General features: G+C 51.9%; 1 protein-coding gene across 2 annotated transcripts; it reads right to left on the bottom strand.

Annotated features, from left to right (window-relative positions):
- Positions 1–1,511: 1,511 nt before the first annotated feature.
- On the bottom strand, positions 1,512–27,048 carry RRP8 (ribosomal RNA processing 8). 2 transcript variants are annotated; one of them, XM_069969289.1, is made up of 8 exons: positions 26,940–27,048; positions 19,001–19,100; positions 11,282–11,429; positions 8,441–9,185; positions 3,307–3,436; positions 2,106–2,212; positions 1,873–1,969; positions 1,512–1,663 (listed from the first exon to the last, which is right to left on the bottom strand). In XM_069969289.1, exons 2-8 carry the CDS (start codon positions 19,088–19,090, stop codon positions 1,550–1,552), a joined length of 1,431 nt encoding a protein of 476 aa, XP_069825390.1. In that variant the 5' UTR covers positions 19,091–19,100; positions 26,940–27,048; the 3' UTR covers positions 1,512–1,549. The 2 variants fall into 2 exon arrangements, with proteins under 2 accessions (XP_069825390.1, XP_069825392.1); XM_069969291.1 differs by having other exon boundaries at positions 26,961–26,983.
- Between the last annotated feature and the right edge of the window lie 328 nt (positions 27,049–27,376).

Here is a 27,376-nt window from a genome sequence, read left to right as displayed (position 1 = left end):
GTATTCCGGTGATGTATCCAGAGGACTGCGCTCAGCCCACGAGGCCTCAGTCATACAGCACATTGTATTCCGGTGATGTATCCAGAGGACTGCGCTCAGCCCACGATGCCTCAGTCATAGAGCTTGTCGTGTTCCGGTGATGTATCCAGAGGACAGTGCTCAGCCCACGAGGCCTCAGCCATACAGCACATTGTGTTCCGGTGATGTATCCAGAGGACAGTGCTCAGCCCACGAGGCCTCAGCCATACAGCACATTGTATTCCGGTGATGTATCCAGAGGACAGCGCTCAGCCCACGAGGCCTCAGTCATACAGCACATTGTATTCCGGTGATGTATCCAGAGGACAGCGCTCAGCCCACGAGGCCTCAGTCATACAGCACATTGTGTTCCGGTGATGTATCCAGAGGACAGCGCTCAGCCCACGAGGCCTCAGTCATACAGCACATTGTGTTCCGATGATGTTTCCAGGGGACAGCGCTCAGCCCACGAGGCCTCAGTCATACAGCACATTGTGTTCCGATGATGTTTCCAGAGGACAGCGCTCAGCCCACGAGGCCTCAGCCATACAGCACATTATGTTCCGGTGATGTATCCAGAGGACAGCGCTCAGCCCACGAGGCCTCAGCCATACAGCACATTGTGTTCCGGTGATGTATCCAGACAGAACAGCTCAACCCACGAGGCCTCAGCCATACAGCACATTATGTTCCGGTGATGTATCCAGAGGACAGCGCTCAGCCATACAGCACATTGTGTTCCGGTGATGTATCCAGAGGACAGCGCTCAGCCCACGAGGCCTCAGTCATACAGCACATTGTGTTCCGGTGATGTATCCAGACAGAACAGCTCAACCCACGAGGCCTCAGTCATAGAGCTTGTTGTATTCCGGTGATGTATCCAGAGGACAGCGCTCAGCCCACGAGGCCTCAGCCATACAGCACATTATGTTCCGGTGATGTATCCAGAGGACAGCGCTCAGCCCACGAGGCCTCAGGCATAGAGCTTGTTGCGTTCTGTAGTTACTTTTATTTTATCTCTTAAAGAATTTTTTTTTTGGAAGATAAGGGGTTACAAACATATCAAAAGAAACACTTTTACAGTGCTGAACATGTACAGTAGCATTGAGGGCATAAAAGTCCAACGGAGAGCCTCCCAGAATAACATGAGTGCAAAGTCCAACGAGAGTTCCATAAATCCATACCATTGGCCAATAACTGAATAGAGTTGCTTTTATTTCTCAGTTTTACCTCATTGAGGGTAGATGTCACAGGATTCTTTTTGTCCTTCATGGACTGTGTTGCAGGTCTTTGTAGGGTGGTACAGGCCTTCTAGTCTATGACAGATGCCACTAATTGTATAACGTTCTGCTCATGCTCAGTGCGCTCTGCTTAGAGGGTTAGAGTTTGAACATAAGGATGAAGGAGGAGAGGCAGAGTCTTTGGAAAATCTCATGGCTGAGGGAGGAGAGGCACAGGAACCTCAATACCTAAAAGTAGTAAATTAGACATAATCCAAGATATAAGTTTATTTGCGACAGCGTCTCTTCCTCTATCTCTTCTTGTAGAGACATGGCCTCAGCTGCAGTCCTGGGTGGCTGGTGGCATTACGTGCTCGGCCCGTCTTACTGAACTCAAAGAGGTAGAAATGCGAATTCTCTGTGTTCTGAGGAGAGAAAGAGGCAGCAAGACTATTATCGCCTCGCCCGGCAACACCCTGTCTGGGGCCCCGTCCACTAGCAACATCAGCGTCACAATATTACCCCCCCCCCATGTGAACGAGCTATCACACTACACACTATCACGACTGGGCGTAGTGTGCAGTTCACTGTAGGAGGGGACCCCAAACATGACAGCAGAATGACCTCACGTTACCTTATGGAGTGCCTTGAAGCCCAACTGTGACATCGCACTGAGGAACTGTCTAACATCATCAAACCGGCTGCTGACCTCAGCGACAAGTAACACCCCACTACAGAGAAGAGACAGAGCAGAGCAATTATGCTGACAGTCAGGGGGGCAGTATAGGTAAAACTCGTCCTGACAGTCAGGGGGCAGTATAGGTAAGACTCGTCCTAACAGAAGTTTCCGATGACATCATTACCCACCCCGGCTTCAAGACACGATTCGCCTCCTCCAAGAAATCACTGACATTCGTCCCCATCAAAGAGAGACAGAAGACGCCAACATCCACCGAGGCATCCTGCAGCGGCACCTGAGGAGACAGAGACCATCAGAGAGCGAGACTCCACGCATCATATACACAGCTCCCCCCACCCCCCGGGGAGACAGCGAGACTCCACACATCATATACACAGCCACCACCCCCCTCCCCCCCACCCCGGGAGAGAGAGCGAGACTCCATGCACCATACACCACCCCACGGGGAGAAAGCGAGACTCATCATATACACAGCAATCTTCCCCCCCCCCCCCCCCCCCCCCCAGGGAGAGAGAGAGCGATACTCCACGCATCATATACACAGCCCCCGGGGAGAGAGAGAGAGCGAGACTCCACGCATCATATACACAGCCCCCGGGGAGAGAGAGAGAGCGAGACTCCACGCATCATATACACAGCCCCCGGGGAGAGAGAGAGAGCGAGACTCCACGCATCATATACACAGCCCCCGGGGAGAGAGAGAGCGAGACTCCACGCATCATATACACAGCCCCCGGGGAGAGAGAGAGAGAGCGAGACTCCACGCATCATATACACAGCCCCCGGGGAGAGAGAGAGAGAGCGAGACTCCACGCATCATATACACAGCCCCCGGGGAGAGAGCGAGACTCCACGCATCATATACACAGCCCCCGGGGAGAGAGAGCGAGACTCCACGCATCATATACACAGCCCGCCGGGGTTAGAGAGCGAGACTCCACACATCATATACACAGCCCCCCCGGGGAGAGAGAGAGAGAGCGAGACTGCACGCATCATATACACAGCCCCCCGGAGAGAGCGAGACTCCACACATCATATACACAGCCCCTCCCCCCCCCCCCCCCACAAGAGGCCCCGTCCAGAAGATGGAGACCCCCCACATCAGACACCACCTTCAAGGAAACAGCAAGATCATCAGCCAAAGGAGTTAGAGGGAGACGATTAGACACCGTCCCCAAAGACAGAGAGAGAACCCTCCTGTGTCAGCCGGGGGTTCCATCTGGTTGCTGAATCGAGGAGCAGCGGGGATCGGGGAGTCTAGTAATATCTTTTTTTGTTTTTGCATGAGATTCTCTTATACCCAGCCTCCTCACCCGATCCTGGCGGAGCCGCAGCCCCAGAATGAGGCATGCTGGGAGAACTCACCTCCGCTATGTCGCACACTGTGACCCAATCGTTCAGAGCCACCAAGTCAAAGGAATGAACCTTGTTACGAACACTCCGCGCCAGGAGGGCATCACCACAGCCAAAGTCTGCGACCACTAGGGAGGGCGACCTGGAAGAGACCACAACACAGAGGTCAGAGGATGATGGGAATGACGACGGCAGCAGAGGGGTCAGAGGATGATGGGACTGATGACTAGGGAAGCCTTGCCTGGTATGGGCAGTAATTGGGACAGGCGGGACACGTGATCCCACTGTATACCAGCAGGGGGCACCACCATTCAGAGCAGACTAGTATAGGGAGAGGGTGCGGCCACTATTGCTAGGTCGGGGGAGAGCTGGGCCTGGAAAACCTGACTGACTCCATTACATCAACTGCTGTGGCCAGTAAATCCGAGAGTTAGTCACTGACCAATGTGGCAAGTGAATATGTGAATAAGGGCCCTATTCCACAGTAACGATAATCGGCAGGATCGGCCCCATTCGGCCAATTATCGTTCGGTGAAATAGAGATTTAGGGCCAGACCTAAAATCATCGTTCCCCCACCGCGCATCGCTACGGTTGAATAGCCGTGCGCGGCGGGCGACTGACGATTTGAGAAGAAGCAGCAGCATCATCATACATTACCTGTGCAGGCTTCGCACGCTCGCTCTATCCTCTGAATGGCAAGTCAGCTGGCGGAGCGCTCAGCCAATCACAGGCCGGGACCGCGGCGGCCTGTGATTGGCTGAGTGTGGCCTGTCAGCTGACCGGCCATTCAGAAGATACAGCGCAAGGGACCCGGGGAGGAGACGGAGTGGAGGACAAGCCCTGCAGCCAGGAAATGTATTGCTGCAAGGACATTGGTAACGATGTCCTTACAGCCCTCGCTCAACGATCATTGGGCCGTGGAATAGGCCCAGTAAACGAGTGGCGATCTAGCAGATCGCCGCTCGTTTTACATCGTTGATCGGGCCCTCTTCGGCCCATGAAATAGGACCCTTAGTCATCGACAGCTGTGGCCAGTAAGTCCCAGGTCCAGCTGCCATTCCTGTGAAGAGTAGTGTAAGGAGCAAGGGCACTGCTACTAAGAAGGGAAACTGATCCCATTGCCTTCATTGCTGCGTTATAGACAGAACATATTAGATGGAGATGGTGGATGTTGTGGGGGACTCATGAAGGTGCTCCACATTGCAGCCATGCTAACCCTCCCCTCCGAGCCACAGAACCACCTGACAACTGTGTAAATGGGCATTCTTCCCCGTGTGGCACCATCACATCACCCACGATGGCCTGGAGGGTTTTCTTGAGAGGGCATAGGATGGGAGTGGTAGCTCTGCCCATAATATCAGTGTATTCACAGCAGGAAACCACACCACACCACCACTCACCCACGTGTTCTGCAGCATACGAAACGTGGCGTTCAACCTTGTGGGTACATCACGTAGGAGTTGGTGGGTTGGAAGGTCAAAGTTACAGAGCAGCGCAGCCCGGAACACTCCAGCAGGGAGAGAGGGTCATCGCATCCGGCAGGATGTTCTGGGCATCACATGGCACTGTGACGTGTTGCAGATTATGGATGGGCCTATAACTCTGGAACAGCAGTCCCCATCAGTATCTTTAATAACCACTCGTCTCCACCAGCCAGAATGGGAAGATTCAAAGGACAGCATTTCTACATGCTCCAGCAACAGGGCTGGTGGGTGTGGGGCGGACGTCATCTGTATGTACAGTGTTTGGGGATGGAAAGCTGAATGCTTCCCGCAGATGGTGTGAAGATACCCGGTGTTGCCAGGGGTCCCATCATATCCCTTTAAGGGTAGACAGGCGTCCCCATCACTCAGGAGGGTGAAGGAAGAAGTGGAAGGAATCTCAAATGTTTCCGGGTGTCTGATGCACTGATGTCCCTGGTCATACAGGGTAGTGCTCAGATGTTTCCTGGTCTCTGATGTCCCTGGTCATACAGGGCGGTGCTCAGATGTTTCCTGGTCTCTGATGTCCCTGGTCATACAGGGTGGTGCTCAGATGTTTCCTGGTCTCTGATGTCCCTGGTCATACAGGGTGGTGCTCAGATGTTTCCTGGTCTCTGATGTCCCTGGTCATACAGGGTGGTGCTCAGATGTTTCCTGGTCTCTGATGTCCCTGGTCATACAGGGGGGTGCTCAGATGTTTCCTGGTCTCTGATGTCCCTGGTCATACAGGCGGTGCTCAGATGTTTCCGGGTCTCTGATGTCCCTGGTCATACAGGGTGGTGCTCAGATGTTTCCTGGTCTCTGATGTCCCTGGTCATACAGGGTGGTGCTCAGATGTTTCCTGGTCTCTGATGTCCCAGGTCATACAGGGTGGTGCTCAGATGTTTCCGGGTCTCTGATGTCCCTGGTCATACAGGGTGGTGCTCAGATGTTTCCGGGTCTCTGATGTCCCTGGTCATACAGGGCGGTGCTCAGATGTTTCCGGGTCTCTGATGTCCCTGGTCATACAGGTGGTGCTCAGATGTTTCCTGGTCTCTGATGTCCCTGGTCATACAGGGTGGTGCTCAGATGTTTCCTGGTCTCTGATGTCCCTGGTCATACAGGGTGGTGCTCAGATGTTTCCTGGTCTCTGATGTCCCAGGTCATACAGGGTGGTGCTCAGATGTTTCCTGGTCTCTGATGTCCCTGGTCTCTGATGTCCCTGGTCATACAGGGCGGTGCTCAGATGTTTCCTGGTCATGCAGGCGGTGCTCAGATGTTTCCGGGTCTCTGATGTCCCCGGTCATACAGGGCGGTGCTCAGATGTTTCCTGGTCTCTGATGTCCCTGGTCATACAGGGTGGTGCTCAGATGTTTCCGGGTCTCTGATGTCCCTGGTCATACAGGGCGGTGCTCAGATGTTTCCGGGTCTCTGATGTCCCTGGTCATACAGGGCGGTGCTCAGATGTTTCCGGGTCTCTGATGTCCCTGGTCATACAGGGCGGTGCTCAGATGTTTCCTGGTCTCTGATGTCCCTGGTCATACAGGGTGGTGCTCAGATGTTTCCGGATCTCTGATGTCCCTGGTCATACAAGCGGTGGTCAGATTAAGATGTACGGCTAACTTGAGGCTTTGAAGGAAAACGTGCAAACCACTTGTGTCTTCTCGTCAGCATTTTTCCTGAAGAAATGCCGCACCAGAGAGCTGCGCTGAGCTGGGCTTGATGTGCTCTATCCCTGGGCGCTGTGGCCATTAGCAGTCAGCGTCCTGGCTACAGACCACACCAGAGAGCTGCTCTGAGCTGGGCTTGATGTGCTCCATCCCTGGGCGCGGTGGCCATTAGCAGTCAGCGTCCCGGCTACAGACCACCTACTGGGCTTTTGCACCCTGCTCCCTCTTTTCCTGGGGGCTGTGTGACCTCCACTTCCTACTCCAGACTGTCACGTGCTTCTATCCATGTGGGGTTTAGAACCTCATCCTCACTCCACACATGGGCTGCCCCCTCACCGCTGCCCTCCTTATCGGACTCCATGCTGCAGATAGCGGACGCAGTTGGCGCTTGGGTTTCATAGTCATAGATGTCCTGCGGTATCTTCCAACAGACGTCATCATACAGCAATAGTGGCTGCTCCATAGGGCTCATACTGCTCAGCCGATCTGGAGGGGGAGAGGTCGAGTGATCTCTGCTTTCTGCAGCGGAGAAGCAGGTGGGACTGGAACAGTAGTAAGGCCTACTGAACGGTACTACAGTCCCTGCCGTCTGCTAGACAAGAGCAAGCTGGTAGATTTGGGTGCCTGGCTGGTACAGATATATGATCCCCCACCACCAACAGCTCCATCACCACCACCACCACCAGCAGCAGCCCCACCGCCACCAGCTCCATCGCCACCAGAAGCCCCACCGCTACCACCAGCAGCCTCACCGCCACCTCCAGCAACTCCATCACCACCATCGCTGCCACCAGCAGCTCCATCACAACCAGAAACCCCATCACCACCAACAGCAGCTCCATCGCCACCACCAGCAGCTCCATCGATACCTCCCTTCTTTGAGTTGCCTTTCATTTTGTGTGCACTCAATTATTGTGAACACTGACAAAAAAAAGAGCCGCGTAATGCTGACAGTGAGTGTGTAACTTGGGGAATTATTGTGACCGCTGACAGTGAGTGTGTAACTTGGGGAATTATTGTGACCGCTGACAGTGAGTGTGTAACTCCGGGAATTATTGTGAACAGCAATGAGCTAAACACTATCTTCCAGCTGCTAAAAAGGACAATTAGCGCACGTCTTCAGCCCACAGGTCCTAGTGCCCGCTACCTTTTCCCACCCCATTACCAGAAGGGCAATTTTCCTGTTCTTGCCCCCATGTATAGCCCTCTACACCATACTGCCCATGTTTTACAGCCATCAACTTCAATGGGGTTAGTGTCAACTCCAGGTACCTGAACCAGACCCCCCCCCCCCCCCCCCCCCCAAGTTTGTCTGAACCCAAATTTCCACGGGTCGGCTCATCCCTAGGGTCCAGGGGAGGAGAGGAGGAGAGGACGAGCGGGAGCAGGGGAGGAGAGGACGAGCGGGAGCAGGGGAGGAGAGGACGAGCGGGAGCAGGGGAGGAGAGGACGAGCGGGAGCAGGGGAGGAGAGGACGAGCGGGAGCAGGGGAGGAGAGGACGAGCGGGAGCAGGGGAGGAGAGGACGAGCGGGAGCAGGGGAGGAGAGGAGGAGCGGGGGAGGAGAGGAGGAGCGGGGGAGGAGAGGAGGAGCGGGGGAGGAGAGGAGGAGCGGGGGAGGAGAGGAGGAGCGGGGGAGGAGAGGAGGAGCGGGGGAGGAGAGGAGGAGCGGGGGAGGAGAGGAGGAGCGGGGGTGGAGAGGAGGAGCGGGGGTGGAGAGGAGGAGCGGGGGAGGAGAGGAGGAGCGGGGGAGGAGAGGAGGAGCGGGGGTGGAGAGGACGAGCGGGGGAGGAGAGGAGGAGCGGGGGAGGAGAGGAGGAGCGGGGGTGGAGAGGACGAGCGGGGGAGGAGAGGAGGAGCGGGGGTGGAGAGGAGGAGCCGGGGTGGAGAGGACGAGCGGGGGAGGAGAGGACGAGCGGGGGAGGAGAGGACGAGCGGGGGAGGAGAGGACGAGCGGGGGAGGAGAGGACGAGCGGGGGAGGAGAGGACGAGCGGGAGCAGGGGAGGCACACTGACCTGTTTTTGATGTACTTGATGATCTGGGTGATGGGGTTGACGGGCCAGCGCTGAAGCTGCTGGGAGAAGCCGCTGTGGTAGAGGGTAAAGGCCTGGGGGTCCTGCAGGAAGAGACGGTGGGCATCCTGGCTGCTAGACGTGTATAGCTGCTGGTTGATGTAGCGGAAGCGTGCAGAGTTCAGCTTCTGCTCCATACGAGAGCGCAGCTCTGCAGAGCGGTCCCTGCCAGCCTCCTTGGGGTGGGGGTCTGTCTCCTCCTGGTCGGGGGTCTCTGTTCTGTGGTTCTCGGCCTCTTGCTGCCCCTTGGTGTGGGGGTCTGTCTCCTCCTGGTCGGGGCTCTCTGTTCTTTTGGCTCCGGTCTGACATTGCATCATCTTTCTCAGTTTCTGCAGCCTGGCTCTATCCCGAGGGGTGACCGGCTGTGAGCTGTGGCCCCCGGCCCCTGGCTGCTTCCCCTGGGGCCCCGTGGGGGAAGGGCTCTCAGCTCCTTTATCCGGCAGGACCTTCCCATTCTGCTTCTCTTTCCTGTTAGGATTAGGAGGAGTCTCTTCCACCTCTGAGGGGGTCCCTGCTCCCTGGTCCCCGGCTGGCGCCCCCTGCTGTCTGTCTCTTCCCGTCACCACCTTGAACTTGTTGCGATTCCTCCTCTTGTTCTTCAGCTTGTTCCTCCACTGCCGACGGCTCAGCCGCTCTGTGTCCTGCAGGGGGCACTCATCCTCCGGGGAGGATTCTGGGCTCATCACATCTGAGGAGAGAAGAGACGGTCACAGGACATACCGATACCATGGCCGACCGAGTAGCGATACCATGGCCGACCCCACCCCCGGGGGGAGAGTAGCGATGCCATGGCCGACCCCACCCCCGGGGGGAGAGTAGCGATGCCATGGCCGACCCCACCCCCGGGGGGAGAGTAGCGATGCCATGGCCGACCCCACCCCCGGGGGGAGAGTAGCGATGCCATGGCCGACCCCACCCCCGGGGGGAGAGTAGCGATGCCATGGCCGACCCCACCCCCGGGGGGAGAGTAGCGATGCCATGGCCGACCCCACCCCCGGGGGGAGAGTAGCGATGCCATGGCCGACCCCACCCCCGGGGGGAGAGTAGCGATGCCATGGCCGACCCCACCCCCGGGGGGAGAGTAGCGATGCCATGGCCGACCCCACCCCCGGGGGGAGAGTAGCGATGCCATGGCCGACCCCACCCCCGGGGGGAGAGTAGCGATGCCATGGCCGACCCCACCCCCGGGGGGAGAGTAGCGATGCCATGGCCGACCCCACCCCCGGGGGGAGAGTAGCGATGCCATGGCCGACCCCACCCCCGGGGGGAGAGTAGCGATGCCATGGCCGACCCCACCCCCGGGGGGAGAGTAGCGATGCCATGGCCGACCCCACCCCCGGGGGGAGAGTAGCGATGCCATGGCCGACCCCACCCCCGGGGGGAGAGTAGCGATGCCATGGCCGACCCCACCCCCGGGGGGAGAGTAGCGATGCCATGGCCGACCCCACCCCCGGGGGGAGAGTAGCGATGCCATGGCCGACCCCACCCCCGGGGGGAGAGTAGCGATGCCATGGCCGACCCCACCCCCGGGGGGAGAGTAGCGATGCCATGGCCGACCCCACCCCCGGGGGGAGAGTAGCGATGCCATGGCCGACCCCACCCCCGGGGGGAGAGTAGCGATGCCATGGCCGACCCCACCCCCGGGGGGAGAGTAGCGATGCCATGGCCGACCCCACCCCCGGGGGGAGAGTAGCGATGCCATGGCCGACCCCACCCCCGGGGGGAGAGTAGCGATGCCATGGCCGACCCCACCCCCGGGGGGAGAGTAGCGATGCCATGGCCGACCCCACCCCCGGGGGGAGAGTAGCGATGCCATGGCCGACCCCACCCCCGGGGGGAGAGTAGCGATGCCATGGCCGACCCCACCCCCGGGGGGAGAGTAGCGATGCCATGGCCGACCCCACCCCCGGGGGGAGAGTAGCGATGCCATGGCCGACCCCACCCCCGGGGGGAGAGTAGCGATGCCATGGCCGACCCCACCCCCGGGGGGAGAGTAGCGATGCCATGGCCGACCCCACCCCCGGGGGGAGAGTAGCGATGCACATGGCCGACCCCACCCCCGGGGGGAGAGTAGCGATACCATGGCCGACCCCACCCCCGGGGGGAGAGTAGCGATACCATGGCCGACCCCACCCCCGGGGGGAGAGTAGCGATACCATGGCCGACCCCACCCCCGGGGGGAGAGTAGCGATACCATGGCCGACCCCACCCCCGGGGGGAGAGTAGCGATACCATGGCCGACCCCACCCCCGGGGGGAGAGTAGCGATACCATGGCCGACCCCACCCCCGGGGGGAGAGTAGCGATACCATGGCCGACCCCACCCCCGGGGGGAGAGTAGCGATACCATGGCCGACCCCACCCCCGGGGGGAGAGTAGCGATACCATGGCCGACCCCACCCCCGGGGGGAGAGTAGCGATACCATGGCCGACCCCACCCCCGGGGGGAGAGTAGCGATACCATGGCCGACCCCACCCCCGGGGGGAGAGTAGCGATACCATGGCCGACCCCGGGGGGAGAGTAGCGATACCATGGCCGACCCCGGGGGGAGAGTAGCGATACCATGGCCGACCCCGGGGGGAGAGTAGCGATGGCCCGGTAGCGAGGGGGGGGGGGGGGGGGGGGGGGGGGGGGGAAGTATCAACACCCCGGCAGCGACCCCTCCCCCGGGGGGAGTAACGATGCCCCGGCAGCGACCCCTCCCTTTATACTCTATTCTCACATAGAGTAATAAATACTCAGGATATCCATACAATGATTAGGTTGTAGGCCATGTAATCGGACCTGGTGCGCTCTTCCGGGGTCTCTTGGGAGGCGTGGCCTCTGGTGGTGGGGGGAGGTCCGGAATTACAGCACTGGGGGTGTTCAGGGAGCGCAGGACCTCCAGGAGATGCAGATTCCTCTTCAGCCGCTTCTTCCTGCTGGTTGTCTCCTGTGGATACAGAAGAAAACATGTCATAGGTGGGGGGGGGGGGGGGGGGGGGGGGTCACATGACTGATGGATATACACATATCTTTATATCCTCCTGCCCAGAGGGCTACATCAGTCATGTGACCCCCACCTATCTGTGTATCCATCAGTCATGTGACCTCACCTGTATGTCCACCAGTCATGTGAACCCCACCTATCTGTGTATCCAGCAGTCATGACCTCACCTGTATGTCCATCAGTCATGTCACCCCACCTATGTGTATATCCTCCTGCCCAGAGGGCTCAATCAGTCATGCAAGACTAGTGAGTGCAGCTCTGGAGGATGAGACAGGATGTAACAGCAGAATAGTGAGTGCAGCTCTGGAGGATGAGCCATGATGTAACAGCAGAACAGTGAGTGCAGCTCTGGCGGATGAGACATGATGTAACAGCAGAATAGTGAGTGCAGCTCTGGCGGATGAGACATGATGTAACAGCAGAATAGTGAGTGCAGCTCTGGAGGATGAGCCATGATGTAACAGCAGAACAGTGAGTGCAGCTCTGGCGGATGAGACATGATGTAACAGCAGAATAGTGAGTGCAGCTCTGGCGGATGAGACATGATGTAACAGCAGAATAGTGACTGCTGCTCTGGAGGATGAGACATGATGTAACAGCAGAATAGTGAGTGCAGCTCTGGCGGATGAGACAGGATTAGGGATGAGCGAACCAAACCGTTACTAAACCAGATTTGTTACGAACTTTGCAAAAAGTTCGGTTCAGTACCGAACTGAACTTTGAGAAAGTTCGTTACAAATCTTGTTAAAATCACAATGGCATCGCAAAACTGTACTTTATTTCTCCTATAATCCTCTGTATCCTGTTTTTATGTGAATATCAAGGTGTGTGACGTCACTACAGGAACAGGAAGTGCCTGAGCCTGGCTGCAGTTCCTCAGAGAGGGAAAACACATAGATTACATATCCAAACAACTGGATAAGTACAGGGAGAGATAGAGAAGGAGTATATATTGTTTGTGAGAGAAGCCGGAGAGAGGAAGATAAAAAAAAATAAAAAAGTCGCAAGATCCAGGGAAAGCTTGATAAGCTCATACATAGTGAAAGAGGCTGAGAAATCAAGAGTTAGGTAGAGAGAGGGAGAGATAGGCAGAGAGAGGGAGAGATAGGTAGAGAGAGGGAGAGATAGGTAGAGAGAGGGAGAGATAGGTAGAGAGAGGGATAAATAGGCATCTAACTCAAAAATCGTGATATCTAGGGAGAGATAGGGAGAGAAAAGGGAGAAGAGTCACTCAGAACACGTAGCATTGAACCAGCTACTGTTCCGTGACAAGAGAGGAGACGCTAGACGTTGCTGTTCTGCTGGGTGCCGTTAACCGCGTATAGCCGCAAGCAAAAAAGTTTAAAAAAAAAAGACTTCAAGAAAAAAATAAATAAATAAAAGTTTGCTTGGTTGTTTGTGATCAGCCGTTCTATTTGAGGCGAAGTCAGCGCCCCACAAAAGCTGTCCGTTTGTGCTCTGCTGGTTGCCATCAAACCCGTTTAGACACCCGCAACCAAAAAAGTTAAAAAATAAAAAATAATAGTTTTTTTGGGATAACCTGCACATTTCTACTTTGCTGGGTGCCTCCAACCCACAAAGCAATAGTCACTGAAACTTTGTGCCTTCTGCCCAATAGATTATTTCTTTTTCAAAATTTACACCAACCAAACTATGTCCAAGCGTCCTACTTCCAGCACTTCCCAGGCAAGGACTGCAACGGCAGGCGGTGAGGGTAGGAGAAGTGGCAGCACCAGGCCCGGCGGCAGCCGAGGCAACAGGCGTGGCAGCAGGGTGCAGCTACCCCAGACGCCCACGGGTCATGTAAGAACCACACAGCCAGCGGTTCTAGATTGGCTTACCCAATCCTCCACTTCCACCGCCCAAAGCTCCCAAACGAGGTCGGCTGGATCATCCGACACCACCCTTACATGGGACGGTCAGCGACAGTCCTCTGCCCCGTCCCCTGTTATTACTATGCCACCCACCTCTGGGGCACCTTCTGCCAGGGAACTGTTGGCAAATCTTGATCTGCCTTTGGATTCTCTACTACTTTTTAGTGATGATGAGGAGGAGGTAGTCCACCAAAGTCAGCAGGTGGAACGTGCAGAGGCTGCAGAGGAGGTGGTGGCTGTAAGCCAGGGTGGGGCATCCAGTACCACACCTGAGATCCTGTCCCAGCCCCTGGAGGACAGTAGCAGTGGTGGTGATGATGTCGCCGATCGGACGTGGCGCCCTCAAGCACCATTATCCTCAGCGTCATCAGGGGAGGAAAGTGAGGTGCTACCGAAGCAGCAACATCCCACTGGTGCAAGGAAGCGAGGCACAAGAGGGAGGGGTAGAAGACAATCTACCAGGCAGAGTCCATTACCTCCAAGCCTTGGTCCTGAGAGGGGACCCTCAGGCAGCGGTGGCAGTGAACAACCAGCAAGACCCCCCGTGGCTGGCAGCAAACCACGGTCCTCTGTCGTCTGGCAGTTCTTTCGGCTGGGGACAGATAAACACATCGCTCTGTGCCTGCTGTGCAATGAGAGGGTCAGTCGTGGCAGGGGTGATAATCTTGGGACAACATCCATGAGGAAGCACATGGAAAGGCAACACCAACAGGCCTGGAAAAACCGTGACCCCAATACCACCTGCTGTCAGGATGCACCATACACTGCAGATCCCATCATGCAGCATCCTGTCACTGGAGCTCAGGCCTCGTCAGCCTCAGTTGCCAGCAGCAGCACAGTATCACTGCCATGTACACACCTAATGAGGCAGCAATCCCTGACAGAGTCCATGGCCAAACGTCAGGTGTACTGCAGCAGCCATCCCATGGCCCAGAAACTGGCCGGACACCTGGTTAAGCTGCTGGTGCTTCAGTCCCTGCCATTTAATATTGTGGACTCCCAGCCTCTCAGGGATGTCGTGGCGTGTGCGCACCCCAGATGGCGAGTCCCCAGCCGCCACTACTTCTCGAGCAAAGCTGTCCCATCACTGCACAGTTATGTGAAGAGAAAGGTTGGCGACTCATTGGGACTCTCGGTGTCCAAGACCGTGCACCTGAGTGCTGATGTCTGGTCCTCTAATTATGGGCAAGGGCAGTACATGGCAGTTACTGCCCATTGGGTCAACATCCTCCCAGGAGACCATCAGGAAGTCGGCCCATTCTTGCCACTGTCACCTCCCCGGTGCTTTAGGGGGCCAGCAGCGGGTAGCACAAGTTCTGCCTCCACCACCACTGCAGTCCAACCTGACCCAGTGTCTTACCACCGATGTCAGGCCCGCCGCTCTCAGGCTGTCCTCCATTTGGTGAGCCTGGGTCAACGAAGCCACAGTGGACAGGAGCTCCTCCGGACCATCAGGGAGGAGATAGCTGAATGGCTGACCCCACGTCGACTAACGGTGGGAAGTGTCGTAGTGGACAACGGGAGGAACATTGTCTCTGCAGTTCAGCGGGGAGGGCTGACTCATACACCTTGTATGGCACATGTGATCAACCTCATAGTGCAGAGGTTTCTCCAATCATTTCATGCACTACATGACCTTCTGAGGATGTCACGTAGAGTGTGCAAACACTTCAGCCACTCCGACGCTGCCAGGAACACCCTGCTCAGAATCCAGAGACAGCACGGTATGCCCCAACATCGGCTAATCTGCGACGTGCCAACCCGCTGGAATTCTGCTCTCCATATGCTCAACCGCCTGTACGAGCAAAGGTCAGCCGTAACAGACTACCTCATGGGGCAATCAGGCAGCTTCACGCCACACTGCGACTTCCCGCATTAACTGCCAGTGTGTTACTTGGAAGTCTGACAATTGTTGATCCCTTTTGAGGACGCGACTCTCTTTGTGAGCAGGCAGGACTATGGGATCAATGACATCATCCCACTCCTCCATGTTCTTGAAAGTGCGCTGAGCAACATCAGCGAGGATTCCCAGGCCACAACTCCAACGCTAAACATCGCCTTGAGCCCAGAGCTGGATGAAGTGCAGATGGAGGTTGAGGAGGAGGAAGATGTCTACGCCCAGCCATTCCGCACACCGCCACCTGGCTTCTCTGCCTCTCCATCACAGGAGGAGATGGAGGATGACGTGGTAGAGGAAGAGGAGGAAGACCCCAGCAGACCCTGGAACTACACTGAGGACAGTGGAGAGGAGAGGCGGTCATTGTCCTTGGTGCAGATGGCAAGGTGTCTGCGGGAGTGTCTGCGGAATGATAGCCGGATTGTGGACATCCGCCAGAGGGACCAATACTGGCTGGCCACCCTGTTGGACCCTTGCTTCCGCCGCAAAATGGCAGAATTCTTCCCGCCATCACAGGGGGAGGCTAAACTGGTGTACTACAGGGACATGTTCACCAGTCAGTTGGTCTTAACTTACCAGCGAGATCAGCCAGGTTCCCAGACAACATCCTCTGGGGGGGAACCAGCGCGCTCCACTCCCACCACCACTAGTGGAGGCGTCAGAAGTCGCTACAGCCTGCAAGCCCTCATGAGCGATTTCATGCAGCCAGCTGGTGAAGAAAGGACACAGCACCGGACTCATGGCGTGGACCAGCATGAGCTCAGCCACCAGGTCACTGCCTACCTTGATACTACCCTGCCCCAAAGTGTCACCGACCCCGTGCAGTACTGGGCAGAGAAACTCGAGATTTGGCCTCCACTGGCAGAGTTTGCCTTGGCTCTGCTGTCCTGCCCAGCCAGTAGTGTGGCATCAGAGAGGGTATTTAGTGCGGCGGGTAACATCATAACACCGCAAAGAACGAGGCTCTCTTGCCACAGTGTGGAGATGCTCACTTTTGTGAAGATGAATCGTGCCTGGATTACATCGGATTATACCACCCCCCTGCCTGATGTGAATGACTAAGTCATCAGTCACCCGTCTTGCATGGCAATCCGTGTGTCCAAGAAATTGACCTTAATATCCTAAATATGTGCCCAACGTAAAAATACGTAATTTAACTTAAGTAATGTTCCCCCCTTTAGACCCCAATTTTTTTAAAAAAAAAATCACCTTAAAAATTCCCAACTTAATTCGGATACATTTGAAAAAAAATTATCCCCATTTCCAAATTTGATGCCCATGGTGTGTTGGCCATTTCACATCTCCACACCAGATTAATGCCTCACACCAGTGCACCGTCCAACCCATACCCCAAGAACAGTAGCAACCCTAAAATAATCCCCACGACTATGCTTCAAAAAGTGTGGATTTCACCTTTTGTGAACTATAGCCGTGGGGTTCTATCCCTGGCACCCGTGCCAAGGAACACTACTCACCGTTTTGTGAGCGGGTACTAACTGTTCTTGAGGTATTTTGTGGATATCATGAGAGTAGTGAAATCTTGCACCGCAAATCCCGATGGGTTTCTTCTGTGTGCAAATGATTTCACGCCTCTCATGCAGTAACGAGTGGAATAAGGCTGTCTATGGGGTATATATCACGGAGGCTGCTGTCCTTCAACTGAACTGCGTATGTCCGGCCGGCACCCTAGTACTGAATGCCATTTGGTGAACGGTATAAAAAGGCCCTGTGGATTTTACTCAGCAGACCCGCAGCCACATGTGAAGGTACCCATAGGGTGAGGTTGCAGATCCTGTAGGTGTGAACGCACCATAAGAGGGGTGCTGAACTCTACATCAACGTGTTGTCATGTTTACAGAATGATTTTTACACACATGCATATCCTTAGCTTCAAACTTCAGTTGTCTGTACTAGGTCCTTCTGGGTCCAAAAGATTACTACTCCTACTAATGCCCCCACCATAAATTGTCTATTTGGAAACATACTGGGTGGAAGCTGCCATCTCAACTTGTCTGTTTTTAATAATACTGGCCTGGAATCGATCAACTGCTGCCTTCTCCTGCTCCTCAAGTAGCCTCTCCTCAACAATACTGACATGGAATCAATCAACTGCTGCCTCTTCCTCCTCCTCAAGTAGCCTCTCCTCAACAATACTGACATGGAATCAATCAACTGCTGCCTCCTCCTTCTCAAGTAGCCTCTCCTCAACAATACTGACATGGAATCAATCAACTGCTGCCTCCACCCCAAGTAGCCTCTCCTCAACAATACTGACATGGAATCAATCAACTTCTGCCTCCTGCCCAAGTAGCCTCTCCTCAATAATACTGGCCTGGAATCGATCAACTGCTGCCTCCTCCTCCTGCTCCTCAAGTAGCCTCTCCTCAATAATACTGGCCTGGAATCGATCAACTGCTGCCTCCTCCTCCTGCTCCTCAAGTAGCCTCTCCTCAATAATACTGGCCTGGAATCGATCAACTGCTGCCTCCTCCTCCTGCTCCTCAAGTAGCTTCTCCTCAATAATACTGGCCTGGAATAGATCAACTGCTGCCTCCTCCTCCTGCTTCTCAAGTAGCCTCTCCTCAATAATACTGGCCTGGAATCAATCAACTGCTGCCTCCTCCTCCTGCTTCTCAAGTAGCCTCTCCTCAATAATACTGGCCTGGAATCGATCAACTGCTGCCTCCTCCTCAAGTAGCCTCTCCTCAATAATACTGGCCTGGAATCGATCAACTGCTGCCTCCTCCTCCTGCTCCTCAAGTAGCTTCTCCTCAATAATACTGGCCTGGAATCGATCAACTGCTGCCTCCTCCTCCTGCTTCTCAAGTAGCCTCTCCTCAATAATACTGGCCTGGAATCAATCAACTGCTGCCTCCTCCTCCTGCTTCTCAAGTAGCCTCTCCTCAATAATACTGGCCTGGAATCGATCAACTGCTGCCTCCTCCTCAAGTAGCCTCTCCTCAATAATACTGGCCTGGAATCAATCAACTGCTGCCTCCTCCTGCTCCTCAAGTAGTCTGTTTTTAATAATACTGGCCTGGAATCAATCAACTGCTGCCTCCTCCTGCTCCTCAAGTAGTCTCTCCTCAATAATTCTGGCCTGAGAGCAATCAACTGCTGCCTCCTCCTGCTCCTCAACAATACTGGCCTGGGTGCAATCAAGTGCTGCCGCATTCTCCTCATAAACTTTTGTTTTCAATATTTTTTGTCACTATTTTGGCACTTTTATTCACTAAATTTTATTATTCCTATTAATTTTTTTTAACTTTTTTATAAGTTTTTTTTTATTATTATTATTTTTGCAATTCCCCCCCCCCCCCCCCACACACACTTTTTTCATTGTAATAGCAACTGCAACTAAACGACACTATACCCTATCACACTCCCACTATTGTAGCTGCAATTATTCAACCGTTAGAGCAAGGTCCGTTTTCGGTTCGGACGCAAGCCGAACTTCACGAAAGTTCGCCAGATCGAAACGAGCTTTTCAAAAGTTCGCTCATCCCTAGACAGAATGTAACAGCAGAAGAGTGCAGCTCTGGAGCATGAGACAAGATGTAACAGCAGAATAGTGAGTGCAGCTCTGGAGGATGAGACATGATGTAACAGCAGAATAGTGAATGCAGCTCTGGAGCATGAGACAGGATGTAACAGCAGAAAAGTGAGTGCAGCTCTGGAGGATAAGACAGGATGTAACAGCAGAATAGTGAGTGCAGCTCTGGAGGATGTATTATGAGGGTCACCTTCTCCCGGGTGCAGGACATCTTCCCTTCCTCAGACATCACTGGGCCAGAGGTCACATCCTCATCCTCCCAATCACACGTCTCAAACATGGTGGCGTCTCTGAGGAGGAGAGGAAAGGGTTATCTACAGGAGGAGGAGGAGGAGCTGTATACAGTATATACACACACAGGAGGAGGAGGAGCTGTATACAGTATATACACACAGACAGGAGGAGGAGCTGTATACAGTATATACACACACATGAGAAGGAGCTGTATACAGTATATACACACACAGGAGGAGGAGCTGTATACAGTATATACACACACATGAGAAGGAGCTGTATACAGTATATACACACACAGGAGGAGGAGCTGTATACAGTATATACACACACAGGAGGAGGAGCTGTATACAGTATATACACACACAGGAGAAGGAGCTGTATACAGTATATACACACACAGGAGAAGGAGCTGTATACAGTATATACACACACAGGAGAAGGAGGAGCTGTTTACAGTATATACACACACAGGAGGAGGAGGAGCTGTATACAGTATATACACACACAGGAGGAGGAGGAGCTGTATACAGTATATACACACAGACAGGAGGAGCTGTATACAGTATATACACACACAGGAGGAGGAGGAGCTGTATACAGTATATACACACACAGGAGGAGGAGGAGCTGTATACAGTATATACACACAGACAGGAGGAGCTGTATACAGTATATACACACACAGGAGGAGGAGCTGTATACAGTATATACACACACAGGAGGAGGAGCTGTATACAGTATATACACACACAGGAGGAGGAGCTGTATACAGTATATACACACACAGGAGAAGGAGCTGTATACAGTATATACACACACAGGAGAAGGAGGAGCTGTTTACAGTATATACACACACAGGAGGAGGAGGAGCTGTATACAGTATATACACACACAGGAGGAGCTGTATACAGTATACACACACAGAAGAAGGAGCTGTATACAGTATATACACACACACACAGGAGGAGCTGTATACAGTATATACACACAGGAGGAGGAGGAGCTGTATACAGTATATACACACACAGGAGGAGGAGCTGTATACAGTATATACACACACAGGAGGAGGAGCTGTATACAGTATATACACACACAGGAGGAGCTGTATACAGTATACACACACAGAAGAAGGAGCTGTATACAGTATACACACACAGAAGAAGGAGCTGTATACAGTATATACACACACAGGAGGAGCTGTATACAGTATATACACACACAGGAGGAGGAGCTGTATACAGTATATACACACACAGGAGGAGCTGTATACAGTATATACACACACAGGAGGAGCTGTATACAGTATATACACACACAGGAGGAGGAGCTGTATACAGTATATACACACACAGGAGGAGGAGCTGTATACAGTATATACACACACAGGAGGAGCTGTATACAGTATATACACACACAGGAGGAGCTGTATACAGTATATACACACACAGGAGGAGCTGTATACAGTATATACACACACAGGAGGAGGAGCTGTATACAGTATATACACACACAGGAGGAGGAGCTGTATACAGTATATACACACACAGGAGGAGGAGCTGTATACAGTATATACACACACAGGAGGAGGAGCTGTATACAGTATATACACACACAGGAGGAGCTGTATACAGTATACACACACAGGAGGAGCTGTATACAGTATACACACACAGAAGAAGGAGCTGTATACAGTATATACACACACACACAGGAGGAGCTGTATACAGTATATACACAGGAGGAGGAGGAGCTGTATACAGTATATACACACACAGGAGGAGCTGTATACAGTATATACACACACAGGAGGAGGAGCTGTATACAGTATATACACACACAGGAGGAGGCGCTGTATACAGTATATACACACACAGGAGGAGGAGCTGTATACAGTATATACACACACAGGAGGAGGAGCTGTATACAGTATATACACACACAGGAGGAGGAGCTGTATACAGTATATACACACACAGGAGGAGGAGCTGTATACAGTATATACACACACAGGAGGAGGAGCTGTATACAGTATATACACACACAGGAGGAGGAGCTGTATACAGTATATACACACAGGAGGAGGAGCTGTATACAGTATATACACACACAGGAGGAGGAGCTGTATACAGTATATACACACACAGGAGGAGGAGCTGTATACAGTATACACACACAGGAGGAGGAGCTGTATACAGTATATACACACACAGGAGGAGGAGCTGTATACAGTATATACACACACAGGAGGAGCTGTATACAGTATATACACACAGGAGGAGGAGCTGTATACAGTATATACTCACACAGGAGGAGGAGCTGTATACAGTATATACTCACACAGGAGGAGGAGCTGTATACAGTATATACACACACAGGAGGAGGAGCTGTATACAGTATATACACACACAGGAGGAGGAGCTGTATACAGTATATACACACACAGGAGGAGGAGCTGTATACAGTATACACACACAGAAGAAGGAGCTGTATACAGTATATACACACACACACAGGAGGAGCTGTATACAGTATATACACACACAGGAGGAGGAGCTGTATACAGTATATACACACACAGGAGGAGCTGTATACAGTATATACACACAGGAGGAGGAGCTGTATACAGTATATACACACACAGGAGGAGGAGCTGTATACAGTATATACACACACAGGAGGAGGAGCTGTATACAGTATATACACACACAGGAGGAGCTGTATACAGTATATACTCACACAGGAGGAGGAGCTGTATACAGTATATACACACACAGGAGGAGCTGTATACAGTATATACTCACACAGGAAGAGGAGCTGTATACAGTATATACACACACAGGAGGAGGAGCTGTATACAGTATACACACACAGGAGGAGCTGTATACAGTATATACACACACAGGAGGAGCTGTATACAGTATATACACACACAGGAGGAGCTGTATACAGTATATACACACAGGAGGAGGAGGAGCTGTATACAGTATATACTCACACAGGAGGAGGAGCTGTATACAGTATATACACACACACAGGAGGAGCTGTATACAGTATATACACACACAGGAGGAGGAGCTGTATACAGTATATACACACACAGGAGGAGGAGCTGTATACAGTATATACACACACAGGAGGAGGAGCTGTATACAGTATATACTCACACAGGAGGAGGAGCTGTATACAGTATATACTCACACAGGAGGAGGAGCTGTATACAGTATATACACACACAGGAGGAGCTGTATACAGTATATACACACAGGAGGAGGAGCTGTATACAGTATATACTCACACAGGAGGAGGAGCTGTATACAGTATATACACACACAGGAGGAGCTGTATACAGTATATACACACAGGAGGAGCTGTATACAGTATATACATACAGGAGGAGGAGGAGCTGTATACAGTATATACACACAGGAGGAGGAGCTGTATACAGTATATACACACACAGGAGGAGCTGTATACAGTATATACACACACAGGAGGAGCTGTATACAGTATATACACACAGACACAGACAGGAGGAGCTGTATACAGTATATACTCACAGACAGGAGGAGCTGTATACAGTATATACACACAGACAGGAGGAGCTGTATACAGTATATACACACACAGGAGGAGCTGTATACAGTATATACTCACAGACAGGAGGAGCTGTATACAGTATATACTCACAGACAGGAGGAGCTGTATACAGTATATACTCACAGACAGGAGGAGCTGTATACAGTATATACACACAGACAGGAGGAGCTGTATACAGTATATACACACACAGGAGGAGCTGTATACAGTATATACACACAGGAGGAGGAGGAGCTGTATACAGTATATACACACAGGAGGAGGAGCTGTATACAGTATATACACACACAGGAGGAGCTGTATACAGTATATACACACACAGGAGGAGCTGTATACAGTATATACACACAGACACAGACAGGAGGAGCTGTATACAGTATATACTCACAGACAGGAGGAGCTGTATACAGTATATACACACAGACAGGAGGAGCTGTATACAGTATATACACACACAGGAGGAGCTGTATACAGTATATACTCACAGACAGGAGGAGCTGTATACAGTATATACTCACAGACAGGAGGAGCTGTATACAGTATATACACACAGACAGGAGGAGCTGTATACAGTATATACACACACAGGAGGAGCTGTATACAGTATACTCACACAGGAGGAGGAGCTGTATACAGTATATACACACAGGAGGAGGAGCTGTATACAGTATATACTCACACAGGAGGAGGAGCTGTATACAGTATACACACACACAGGAGGAGCTGTATACAGTATATACACACAGGAGGAGGAGGAGCTGTATACAGTATATACACACACAGGAGGAGGAGCTGTATACAGTATATACACACACAGGAGGAGGAGCTGTATACAGTATATACACACACAGGAGGAGGAGCTGTATACAGTATATACTCACACAGGAGGAGGAGCTGTATACAGTATATACTCACACAGGAGAAGGAGCTGTATACAGTATATACACACACAGGAGGAGGAGCTGTATACAGTATATACACACACAGGAGGAGGAGCTGTATACAGTATATACACACACAGGAGGAGGAGCTGTATACAGTATATACACACACAGGAGGAGGAGCTGTATACAGTATATACTCACACAGGAGGAGGAGCTGTATACAGTATATACTCACACAGGAGAAGGAGCTGTATACAGTATATACACACACACAGGAGGAGCTGTATACAGTATATACACACACAGGAGGAGCTGTATACAGTATATACACACAGGAGGAGGAGCTGTATACAGTATATACACACACAGGAGGAGCTGTATACAGTATATACACACAGACACAGACAGGAGGAGCTGTATACAGTATATACTCACAGACAGGAGGAGCTGTATACAGTATATACACACAGACAGGAGGAGCTGTATACAGTATATACTCACAGACAGGAGGAGCTGTATACAGTATATACTCACAGACAGGAGGAGCTGTATACAGTATATACTCACAGACAGGAGGAGCTGTATACAGTATATACACACAGACAGGAGGAGCTGTATACAGTATATACACACAGACAGGAGGAGCTGTATACAGTATATACACACAGACAGGAGGAGCTGTATACAGTATATACACACAGACAGGAGGAGCTGTATACAGTATATACTCACAGGAGGAGCTGTATACAGTATATACTCACAGACAGGAGGAGCTGTATACAGTATATACACACAGGAGGAGGAGGAGCTGTATACAGTATATACACACAGACAGGAGGAGCTGTATACAGTATATACACACAGACAGGAGGAGGAGCTGTATACAGTATATACTCACAGACAGGAGGAGCTGTATACAGTATATACTCACAGACAGGAGGAGCTGTATACAGTATATACTCACAGACAGGAGGAGCTGTATACAGTATATACACACACAGGAGGAGGAGCTGTATACAGTATATACACACACAGGAGGAGGAGCTGTATACAGTATATACTCACACAGGAGGAGGAGCTGTATACAGTATATACTCACACAGGAGGAGGAGCTGTATACAGTATATACACACACAGGAGGAGGAGGAGCTGTATACAGTATATACACACAGACAGGAGGAGCTGTATACAGTATATACACACACAGGAGGAGGAGCTGTATACAGTATATACACACAGACAGGAGGAGGAGCTGTATACAGTATATACACACAGACAGGAGGAGGAGCTGTATACAGTATATACACACACAGGAGGAGCTGTATACAGTATATACACTCACAGGAGGAGGAGCTGTACACAGTATATACACACACAGGAGGAGGAGCTGTATACAGTATATACTCACACAGGAGGAGGAGCTGTATACAGTATATACACACACAGGAGGAGGAGCTGTATACAGTATATACACACACAGGAGGAGGAGCTGTATACAGTATATACTCACAGACAGGAGGAGCTGTATACAGTATATACACACAGGAGGAGGAGGAGCTGTATACAGTATATACTCACACAGGAGGAGGAGCTGTATACAGTATACACACACACAGGAGGAGGAGCTGTATACAGTATATACACACAGACAGGAGGAGCTGTATACAGTATATACTCACAGGAGGAGGAGCTGTATACAGTATATACACACACAGGAGGAGGAGCTGTATACAGTATATACTCACACAGGAGGAGGAGCTGTATACAGTATATACACACACAGGAGGAGGAGCTGTATACAGTATATACACACACAGGAGGAGGAGCTGTATACAGTATATACACACACAGGAGGAGGAGCTGTATACAGTATATACACACACAGGAGGAGGAGCTGTATACAGTATATACACACACAGGAGGAGGAGCTGTATACAGTATATACTCACACAGGAGGAGGAGCTGTATACAGTATATACACACACAGGAGGAGGAGCTGTATACAGTATATACTCACACAGGAGAAGGAGCTGTATACAGTATATACACACACACAGGAGGAGGAGCTGTATACAGTATATACACACACAGGAGGAGGAGGAGCTGTATACAGTATATACACACACAGGAGAAGGAGGAGCTGTTTACAGTATATACACACACAGGAGGAGGAGGAGCTGTATACAGTATATACACACAGACAGGAGGAGCTGTATACAGTATATACACACACAGGAGGAGGAGCTGTATACAGTATATACACACACAGGAGGAGGAGCTGTATACAGTATATACTCACACAGGAGGAGGAGCTGTATACAGTATATACACACACAGGAGGAGGAGCTGTATACAGTATATACTCACACAGGAGGAGGAGCTGTATACAGTATATACACACACAGGAGGAGGAGCTGTATACAGTATATACACACACAGGAGGAGGAGCTGTATACAGTATATACTCACAGACAGGAGGAGCTGTATACAGTATATACACACAGGAGGAGGAGGAGCTGTATACAGTATATACTCACACAGGAGGAGGAGCTGTATACAGTATATACACACACAGGAGGAGGAGCTGTATACAGTATATACACACAGACAGGAGGAGCTGTATACAGTATATACTCACAGGAGGAGGAGCTGTATACAGTATATACACACACAGGAGGAGGAGCTGTATACAGTATATACACACACAGGAGGAGGAGCTGTATACAGTATATACACACACAGGAGGAGGAGCTGTATACAGTATATACACACAGGAGGAGGAGCTGTATACAGTATATACACACACAGGAGGAGGAGCTGTATACAGTATATACACACACAGGAGGAGGAGCTGTATACAGTATATACTCACACAGGAGGAGGAGCTGTATACAGTATATACACACACAGGAGGAGGAGGAGCTGTATACAGTATATACACACACACAGGAGGAGGAGCTGTATACAGTATATACACACACAGGAGGAGCTGTATACAGTATATACACACAGGAGGAGGAGCTGTATACAGTATATACACACAGGAGGAGGAGCTGTATACAGTATATACACACACAGGAGGAGGAGGAGCTGTATACAGTATATACTCACACACAGGAGGAGGAGCTGTATACAGTATATACACACAGGAGGAGGAGCTGTATACAGTATATACACACAGGAGGAGGAGCTGTATACAGTATATACACACACAGGAGGAGGAGCTGTATACAGTATATACTCACACAGGAGGAGGAGCTGTATACAGTATATACTCACACAGGAGGAGGAGCTGTATACAGTATATACACACACAGGAGGAGGAGCTGTATACAGTATATACACACACAGGAGGAGCTGTATACAGTATATACTCACAGACAGGAGGAGCTGTATACAGTATATACTCACAGACAGGCTGCTCTCAGTTACCATGTGTGATGACCATAGAGGCAGACGACAGGCAGAGCGGCTGTGTGTTCGGGCTCCCCCATGTGGTAGATGGTCGCACAACGCCCGATACTTACATAGTTGCTGCAGCCAGACATACCGAGACGATTGTAGCACGGACAGACTGTCACTGCTGTAGGAGCGCACCCTGGTGGTGGAGGACTGCGGCGCACTGTGCAGCTGTATAAGTAGTAAGAGAGCAGAGAGATAGAGCGCCTCTGAGTACACGTGTGCGCCATCTAGTGGTGGAGGACTGTCTATATGCAGCTGTATAAGTAGTAAGAGAGTAGAGAGATAGAGCGCCTCTGAGTACACGTGTGCGCCATCTAGTGGTGGAGGACTGCGGCGCACTGTGCAGCTGTATAAGTAGTAAGAGAGCAGAGAGATAGAGCGCCTCT

Source organism: Dendropsophus ebraccatus, chromosome 5 (assembly GCF_027789765.1).
Source record: "Dendropsophus ebraccatus isolate aDenEbr1 chromosome 5, aDenEbr1.pat, whole genome shotgun sequence".
Lineage (NCBI taxonomy): Eukaryota > Metazoa > Chordata > Amphibia > Anura > Hylidae > Dendropsophus > Dendropsophus ebraccatus.
Note: the sequence above shows the minus strand (reverse complement) of the source record. Positions and strands in the feature narration are given on the sequence as shown.

Bases quoted from the DNA above. Each gene is read 5' to 3' on its own strand.
- RRP8 (XM_069969289.1), bottom strand. From the start codon at position 19,090: ATGTTTGAGACGTGTGATTGGGAGGATGAGGATGTGACCTCTGGCCCA. The intron at 9,186-11,281 runs GTCCGATTACAT...TTCTCTCCTCAG, and splicing joins ACCCCGGAAGAGCGCACCAG to ATGTGATGAGCCCAGAATCC. The intron at 1,664-1,872 runs GTAACGTGAGGT...TTCTCTCCTCAG, and splicing joins GCTTCAAGGCACTCCATAAG to AACACAGAGAATTCGCATTT.